Source organism: Salvelinus fontinalis, chromosome 22 (genome assembly GCF_029448725.1).
Source record: "Salvelinus fontinalis isolate EN_2023a chromosome 22, ASM2944872v1, whole genome shotgun sequence".
Classification (NCBI taxonomy): Eukaryota; Metazoa; Chordata; class Actinopteri; order Salmoniformes; family Salmonidae; genus Salvelinus; species Salvelinus fontinalis.
The window spans coordinates 20419631-20428899 of record NC_074686.1 but is presented as its reverse complement, the minus strand read 5'-3'; the positions used below and the strand labels follow the sequence as shown (position 1 = coordinate 20428899).

At 44.4% G+C, this 9269-nt stretch overlaps 1 protein-coding gene across 4 annotated transcripts in view; it reads right to left on the bottom strand.

The window, feature by feature from the left end:
* Positions 1-219: 219 nt before the first annotated feature.
* Positions 220-9269, bottom strand: part of LOC129820007 (KH domain-containing, RNA-binding, signal transduction-associated protein 3-like) — a 167983-nt gene continuing 158933 nt past the window's right edge. For 2 of the 4 annotated variants that reach the window (XM_055876793.1, XM_055876791.1), the window contains exons 8-9: positions 3006-3064; positions 220-1159 (exon numbers count right to left, since the gene is read on the bottom strand). In XM_055876793.1, coding sequence (XP_055732768.1) covers positions 1065-1159; positions 3006-3064 — 154 coding nt within the window. In that variant the 3' untranslated portion in view covers positions 220-1064. The remainder of the gene's footprint in view (positions 1160-3005; positions 3065-9269) is intronic. The other 2 variants (XM_055876794.1, XM_055876792.1) reach the window with 1 other exon arrangement.

The following is a 9269-nucleotide window of genomic DNA, read 5'->3' as shown; positions in this document are numbered from 1 at the left end:
ATGGACAGACAATTTGCTTTTCTTTCAAAAACAAGGACGTTTCTAAGTGACCCCAAACTTTTCAACGGTAGTGTACATTACGGAATTTAAGAACCTGTATTAAAGTGAGCGTTTTCAATATTATCATCAACATCATTCTTTGCAATGTTAGTTTTGTTAGTTTAGGTTATTGTGTTTTTCTATTTATGTAAATACAGAATTACGCTCTTGAACACAAACTTCTATATTTCCAAAAGTTTATTGAGCATCAACCAAGAAGAACAATGTAAAGGGCTTACATAAGCGGATAATGTTAATATGCTAATATACTATTTCTGTTAATGTCTCAAGAACCTGATTTATACAATGTCTGAAAGCATTTCAGGTATTAAAGCCCCCCAAAATATATGGATTGGAATGAATTATTAAGAGCTTTACCTAAAATGTCTTGCAGCTCTTGATTATTTTTTCTTACTGAGGGTTTTTACACAAAAAAAGAAGAGTATGAGCTGAGATTGAAGATTGATTAAACGGGGGAACGAAACAGAAACACACATCTACACGTTTTAAGACAGGAATAAAACAGTTGACACTATCCACAATGATTCCACGCCATGCTTTTATAAGCCCTTTAACATTAAAGAACTATCATTTACAAAAGGAGAGAAAACAACAATATTTATATCAGCATCTTTTCTGATTGGAAAGGTTTCATTTGCAAGGGACAGGCAAAATTATCTACAATACTTCACCTCTCTACAACTAAATCACTAATATATTACCAATGACCAATCACTCTATAACTGGGTCCAGAATATTTAGATATCTACTTGTTTAGGAGTGGGTAGATGACCTAAATTATACACATTATTCCCAGTGGAAACAGTCTTGACATCATGCCAGGGTCTTCCGTTTTTAAAACCCATGTTTACGATTGATATCAAGGTCTTTACCTTCAGCATTTCCTCTGTGTTATTGTTTGGTTTTCTTTGTGTTTTTATTCTAAAAAGAAGGGAGCGTCCGTATAAAATCCATTACTTGATGACACATCCATGAGGGATTGTGCAGGTTGTTGTATAATCAGTTCAATATCTGGAGTAGGGTGTCTCTCTGTACACTCCCTTGGCCGTCCGTGCAGCTGGCGCCTTGCCACGATTAGTTGTCCAGTCCTCCTGACCTGCTTTATAGGGAAACAGCCATACGTAAGGAACCCTTCTACACACACATACACACTCTTGTGTAACTCAGATTTTTATCATGTCAACAGGTTATTGGACAAATATGTCATTTTTTCCTTAGCCTGGAACTAAGGTAAGACTTCAGCAATCATGCTTCAATCAGGCATCAAACCAGTCAAACAAAAGTTGAATTATGTCAATGGACTAACTTTCTGAGTTATTTGAGAGACTGATGTTGATATGGCCTCTCTAACTGGAACAACAGAAGACTCCCGGCCTCTGTAGTTCAAACAGACAATCCACCAAGAAGCTTGTCATTAACCTAGAAGGATGCGTTTAGATAATTGAAACAGAAGATCAGATAGCTACTTGAAAAGAGCCAGTGTAGTGGCTCCTAACAAAAGGTCACAATAACCATTAGCCCAAATCAGACCTCATTCAGGCCCTCTGCTGTCTATGTGCCAAGTGCCTGCTGCATCGATGGCAGCCTTTGTGTGATCTCTAGCCAACAGAGTCTCATCCCCGGAGCAGAGCAGAGGCTCACAAAGGACTGTGTTTCCCTTGACATGGTCTCTGCTGGCAGCCCATAACCAATAGTATCTAATAGTCTCTAAACCTGTCACACCTTCTCTGACACTCACTTTAGAGAGACAGTGACCAATGTAACATTGTGGTTAGAGATTAACCATGTACCATCAACTCTGTTTATCGTTTAAACAGCGCCTTTCTTTGAACTGTCAAACACCTCTTTCTTTTGACCTGTTAGAAAGCATGTAGCATTGCACTGTTAGCCTCTGTGTGTTTGTCTGCTTCTGGAGGTTAGTTCTTAACACTTTCCAGCCAGAGTCTCTTGCCACATAACTCATGTGTTAATCTGTGTTGCAAATTGTAATATGAATTAGCTGCTGTTTCAGTTATAGTAATAAGCTGTGTGCTTACATTTGTCCTATTTCACAATTTTTTGTTGTTGAATCCCACTTCCCCTGAGACAGCTTCAGAGAGGTGGTTCAGAGCCAGGGATCAGCCATTATTTGCAGTGACCCTGGAGCAATTAGATTAAAGGCGATTCGAACCAGCAATTTTTCGGTTACTGGCCCAGCGCTTTTAATCGCTAGGCTACCTGCCGCCCTATGTTATGAGCTGTTACAACGTTATTATGGACTGAAGAGCATAAAAGTCCTTTACTTTACAGATAGTCTCTGGTGACAACTGTATACATTTACTGTGAAGTGCTATAAGAATTGACATCTGCCAAAGCAAGAGGAGAGCTGGGTAATGAGATTACGTTAACGGCCCAGTGACTGAGACGAGAACCATACAGCGCTCAAAACATTTCACCAGAAAATAAAACCATAGTTAAAGCTGTATTAGAAAACCAGACGTCAATGCATATCAGTTACTCTATCACTCATGGTTGACGTATGAATACAGTCAGGACATTCTGTGGACGTAGCCATGCCCCGCTTTATAGAATTACTGTGTCTTTATCAGACATCCCCAACCTTTATAATAACAGAATTGTGTTTGACATTGTCAGATAAATGTACGTTGTTCATATGGAGTTGCGTAAAAGAGGCCTAATTCAGTTGTGGAACAGAATAATCACCAATAAATTATTTTACCATTAAGATGACACAGACCATGCCTCATTAATGCTAACAATACATCTACAACAAATCTGTCAAAACATTTGTATAGCACCTATTAGGGGAAAAGACATTGCATGTGGGTTTAACAGCATTGAAAGTACTGCGTTGATGATGAAAAGAGGTCCACACTGAACAAGACAGGTGGTGTGTATGCATTTAAACAACATTTCACATTTGAATAAAGCAGTTAGCCACTGACCGTATGACTCGTATGATTCCTCACCATTGTCCTGTCCATACTCATAATAATGGTCTGAGCTGTGAAAGGAAAGAAAGAGGAGATATCCATCAGAATCTCTTTTTAACAATAAAATGACATGGCCTTTAGGCCTTAATAGAAAATGATAGAGGTACATTACAGCACACAGCTATCAAATCATTACCTGGAATGAGAATGGCATGAACTGTTCGGTAAAGTGAAATAACGTCATGATGTACAGAATTGATGTAGCATTCTGCTGTATGTAACCATGAACATATACTCTACATGAAACATACGCAAAAGGTGCATACAGATCATTTCTTTCATAACTATGCCCTCCCTCCCTTACAGGATACAGTACACAATAGATCAGGCAGCCAATTTTTTATTTATTTATTTTTATTTTACCAGGTAAGTTGACTGAGAACACGTTCTCATTTGCAGCAACGACCTGGGGAATAGTTACAGGGGAGAGGAGGGGGATGAATGAGCCAAATGTAAACTGGGGATTATTAGGTGACCATGATGGTTTGAGGGCCAGATTGGGAATTTAGCCAGGACACCGGGGTTAACACCCCTACTCTTACGATAAGTGCCATGGGATCTTTAATGACCTCAGAGAGTCAGGACACCCGTTTAACGTCCCATCCGAAAGACGGCACCCTACACAGGGCAGTGTCCCCAATCACTGCCCTGGGGCATTGGGATATTTTTTTTTTAGACCAGAGGAAAGAGTGCCTCCTACTGGCCCTCCAACACCACTTCCAGCAGCATCTGGTCTCCCATCCAGGGACTGACCAGGACCAACCCTGCTTAGCTTCAGAAGCAAGCCAACAGTGGTATGCAGGGTGGTATGCACTCAGACATATTCACTCAGAAGTTACAGTAGCTGTGCCTTCTGTGCTTTCACATGGCAATTTCCTGGCTATGTCAGTCTCCCCATTTCCAGGATGTGGAGCTATATATGAGAGATGGCACCTGTAATAAAAAAATAAAAAGGGAGGCCATCTTGAATTGTGGTTCATTTCTTTGCTATTCTTTATTTATTTCTCAGCGGTCCCTGTTGACTTGCTGACAGAACAATCGTGCGCTGGTATCATTCAGTATCAGTCCTATCATTCAAGCCCAGAAAGGTAATTCATCATAAGGCTGCCACAGAGCCGGCACATGCCACCCATCACAGCTGAGTCTTCTCCCCGTCACCATCTCTGTCACCGTCAGGGCCGTAACCAGGGTTTCAGTTTCAGTGAGGTCCCCTCCAGGACATTTTTTGAAAGTTGAAGCTCATTTACTGCATTTCTATATAAGATTTTTTTTTAAAAATACTATTTGGAGAACAGCAAAACAAGCAAAAATGTCCCAAACAATTATCACCTTGGCTGCTGTAGGTTGAGTCACCTCACTCGATTTACAAACACATAGCCTATTAGCTATACGATTGTCATGTTATACCCCAGAAAGGGGGGAAATATGAGAAATGATTCACACTGACACGTAGCATCTGTTCAGTCATTTGTAATGATGACTTGCATAAAATCATCAATCATCTTTTTTTATAGAGTTATTATGAGAACTTAGTAGCCTATGTTTTTGCTCCTGCTAAGCTAGCCTCTGTTTAACGTCAGCCTCTTACTTCATCGTTCTAGCTAGCTAAGTAATACTAGCCAGAGGCCTTTAACATTACCGCAATAGAAGTGTGTTCCAGCATGTAGCCACCTAACTGACTGTATCTATAAGCAACTATTAACCAGTTTTTGTTTGTTTGGGGATGGCTGTAGATACGGCAGCAGTCGCGGGACAGTTTTAAAATGGCCTTTGGTCCGTTATTTCACAAACACACTGTCATCAGCGTCTCTAGTTGCCCACTAGAGCCGACTCCGAGTTGGGGTAGTTCGTTTAACAAGAGGGCAAGAGGGCGGAGATAGCCGTTTGAGAGAGCGGTAAATGTGCTGATAAAAAGGCAAATCCGGGAGGCAAATCCTCATGATTCCACTCGTTTGCAAAGCGGCAGGGGTGATTAGAAGTCAGTCAGATCAAGAATATAAGCATGCTGAGCTTTAATCAACACCGGGAGCAGTCTTTAGATGTTGACCCATAATTGATTTACTTTATTGTGTGGAAAATATATATTTCTATTATTATATATTTTTCGGTGTCCTCATATGTAGTTATGACCCTGGTCTCCGTGCCTGTCAGTCTGGGGCTTATCCCTCCTCTCTCTGGCTTAGTGCTGGAGGTGACACTATAGGCCCAGCTATACACCAGATCAACAAAAAAGGATGACTTATGATTTTCGCGTTTTAAAGCACTTAATCATTATTCAACTTTGATTGGCAGCATGTTGATTGTTTTTTTTTAAAGAAACTTAAAGGCACAAGCATACATGAACAATTGAAATTTATATTAGGTGACAGAGGGGGGAGGGGGGAAACGTCTATAGTTGCGGATCTATAAATGTCTGCTTGAGACATTGTCCAGAAAAGGCATTCACGTTGGGTTTCTTCCCCGGGGAGATCATTGACTTGGCATGAAGATTGCATTGCTCACACAGCTCATGACTCAACCAGGGAACAATAACAGCAGAAACAAAGGCAGGCTTTTTCCTCTTATCTAAACTGGACCCCTGCTAAGATGTGAGTGAATATTTATGCTCTGTGTCCACAAAGAGAAGCCAGACTTTGTTATTCAGAGTGTGAGGTTTTCCAATCAACCCTCACAGCAGAGGTACCACTGTGAGTCTTACACTGGTGTCCAGCTGCTTATATATACCTGACACCACTCATCATGGCTTTAGAGAGAGAAACCAAGAGAGAGAGAGAGGGGGAAGATGTGGAGGGTGAAGGAGGGAGAGAGGGGGGTAGATGTGGAGGGTGAAGGAGAGAGAGAGCGGGGGGTAGGTATGGAGGGTGAAGGAGAGAGAGAGCGGGGGGTAGGTGTGGAGGGTGAAGGAGAGAGAGAGAGGAGGGGTAGATGTGGAGGGTGAAGGAGAGAGGGGGGGTAGATGTGGAGGGTGAAGGAGAGAGGAGGGGTAGATGTGGAGGGTGAAGGAGAGAGAGAGAGGGGGGTAGATGTGGAGGGTGAAGGAGAGAGAGGGGGGGGTAGATGTGGAGGGTGAAAGAGAGAGAGGGGGGGTAGATGTGGAGGGTGAAGGAGAGAGGGAGAGGGGGGTAGATGTGGAGGGTGAAGGAGAGAGAGAGCGGGGGGGTAGATGTGGAGGGTGAAAGAGAGAGAGGGGGGGTAGATGTGGAGGGTGAAGGAGAGAGGGAGAGGGGGGGGGTAGATGTGGAGGGTGAAGGAGAGAGAGAGCGGGGGGGTAGATGTGGAGGGTGAAGGAGAGAGAGAGAGGGGGGTAGATGTGGAGGGTGAAGGAGAGAGAGGGGGGGGGTAGATGTGGAGGGTGAAAGAGAGAGAGGGGGGGTAGATGTGGAGGGTGAAGGAGAGAGGGAGAGGGGGGTAGATGTGGAGGGTGAAGGAGAGAGAGAGCGGGGGGGTAGATGTGGAGGGTGAAAGAGAGAGAGGGGGGGTAGATGTGGAGGGTGAAGGAGAGAGGGAGAGGGGGGGGTAGATGTGGAGGGTGAAGGAGAGAGGGAGAGGGGGGGGTAGATGTGGAGGGTGAAGGAGAGAGAGAGTGGGGGGGTAGATGTGGAGGGTGAAGGAGAGAGAGAGAGGGGGGTAGATGTGGAGGGTGAAGGAGAGAGAGGGGGGGGTAGATGTGGAGGGTGAAAGAGAGAGAGGGGGGGTAGATGTGGAGGGTGAAGGAGAGAGGGAGAGGGGGGTAGATGTGGAGGGTGAAGGAGAGAGAGAGCGGGGGGGTAGATGTGGAGGGTGAAAGAGAGAGAGGGGGGGTAGATGTGGAGGGTGAAGGAGAGAGGGAGAGGGGGGGGGGTAGATGTGGAGGGTGAAGGAGAGAGAGAGAGAGAGAGAGAGAGAGATGCAGCAAATGAAACACCAGAGATGTACACTATGAAACACCTAACAGGGTGTGTGGTCATTTGATTTCCAACCATGTCTCAATACTGGGGTATATTCTTCCCAGAGCGGAACCCCTCTGAATATACACTCAACTACAAACCGTTCCGCTAGAGTACGCCCTGGGAAGCTGAGGGGCTAAACAAGCAGCTTATCCTTCCTGTAGGTGTAAAGCTAAAGGCTACGAGGACCAATAGCTGCTGTCAGGTCCTCAGAGAGCTGCCAAGTCAAAGCTTTCCCCTTTCACAAGGACGAGAGGAGGACTCCCAAAGCTGTTAGGCACCACTAATTTCTGGGTTGACATTTTGTCAATATCCTCACACATTGCCTCTCTCAACCAATGTCCTTTTCTCCTCTATTACCCTGGTCTGGTCAGTGAGTCCTCAGGCCTCAGCTACGCCCTGAAGGGCAACGATCCAGGTGAAACAAACTGCTTTAAGTAAAATACAGGTTGTATCCCAAATGGCACAGTCAAATTCCTCCTAGCACTTCTATAGTGGCCCTTTGTAGCTCAATTGGTAGAGCATGGTGCTTGTAATGCCAGAGTAGCGGGTTTGATTCCTGGGATCACCCATACGTAAAATGTATGCATGCATGACTGTAATTCGCTTTGCATAAAATTGTACACTAAATGGCATTTATTAAAAAGCATCCATTAACACTAAACTCAGCAAAAACAAATACATTCTCTCACTGTCAACTGAGTTTACTTTCAGCAAACTTAACATATGTAAATATTTGTATGAATATAAGATTCAACAACTGGGACATATAAACTGAACAAGTTCCACAGACATGTGACTAACAGAAATTGAATAATGTGTCCTTGAACAAAGGGGGGGTCAAAATCAAAAGTAACAGTCAGTATCTGTTGTGGCCACCAGCTGCATTAAGTACTGCAGTGCATCTCCACCTCATGGACTGCACCAGATTTGCCAGTTCTTTTTGCTGTGAGATGTTACCCCACTCTTCCACCAAGGCACCTGTAAGTTTCCGGACATTTATGGGGGGAATGGCCCTAGCCCTCACCCTCCAATCCAACAGGTCCCAGACGTGCTCAATGGGATTGAGATCCGGGCTCTTCGCTGGCCATGGCAGAACACTGACATTCCTGTCTTGCAGGAAATCAGGCAAAGAACAAGCAGCATGGATGGTGGCATTGTCATGCTGGAGGGTCATGTCAGGATGAGCCTGCAGGAAAAGTACCACATGAGGGAGGAGGATGTCTTCCCTGTAACGCACAGCGTTGAGCTTGTCTGCAATAACAACAAGCTCAGCCCAGACCATGACGGACCCTCCACCTCCAAATCGATCCCGCTCCAGAGTCCAGGCTTTGACGATAAACGCGAACACGACCATCACCCCTGGTGAGACAAAACTGCGACTCGTTAGTGAAGAGCACTTTTTGCCAGTCCTGTCTGGTCCAGCGACAGCGGGTTTGTGCCCATAGGCGTCATTGTTGCCTGAGATGTCTGGTTAGGACCTGACTTACAACAGGCCTACAAGCCCTCAGTCCAGCCTCTCTCAGCCTATTGCGGACAGTCTGAGCACTGATGGAGGGATTGTGTGTTCCTGGTGTAACTCGGGCAGTTGTTGTTGCCATCCTGTACCTGTCCCGCAGGTGTGATGTTTGGATGTACCGATCCTGTGCAGGTGTTGTTACACGTGGTCTGCCACTGCGAGGACGATCAGCTGTCTGTCATGTCTCCCTGTAGCGCTGTCTTAAACGTCTCACAGTATGGACATTGCAATTTATTGCCCTGGCCCCATCTGCAGTCCTCATGCCTCCTTGCAGCATGCCTAAGGCACGTTCACGCAGATGAGCAGGGACGCTGGGCATCTTTCTTTTAGTGTTTTTCAAAGTCACTAGAAAGGCCTCTTTACTGTCCCAAGTTTTCATAACTGTGACCTTAATTGCCTTGTCTGTAAGCTGTTAGTGTCTTAATGACCGTTCCACAGGTGCATGCTCATTAATTGTTTATGGTCCATTGAACAAGTATGGGAAACAGTGTTTAAACCCTTTACAATGAAGATCTGTGAAGTTATTTTGATTTTTACGAATTATCTTTGAAAGACAGGGTCCTGAAAAAGGGACGTTTCTTTTTTTGCTAAGTTTATATAAATATTCACTAATGGAATGTGGCTGGAAACATGTTAGGGACTGAAACAATCCCAACTTAATTTATATTTTATGTTGTTTTAATCACAAGTAAACTCTGTAAACATTCCTTAACAGCTAATGATGGAGAGGAGCAAGGAGGAACCCAGAGTCCACTGTACTATGCTGGGTGA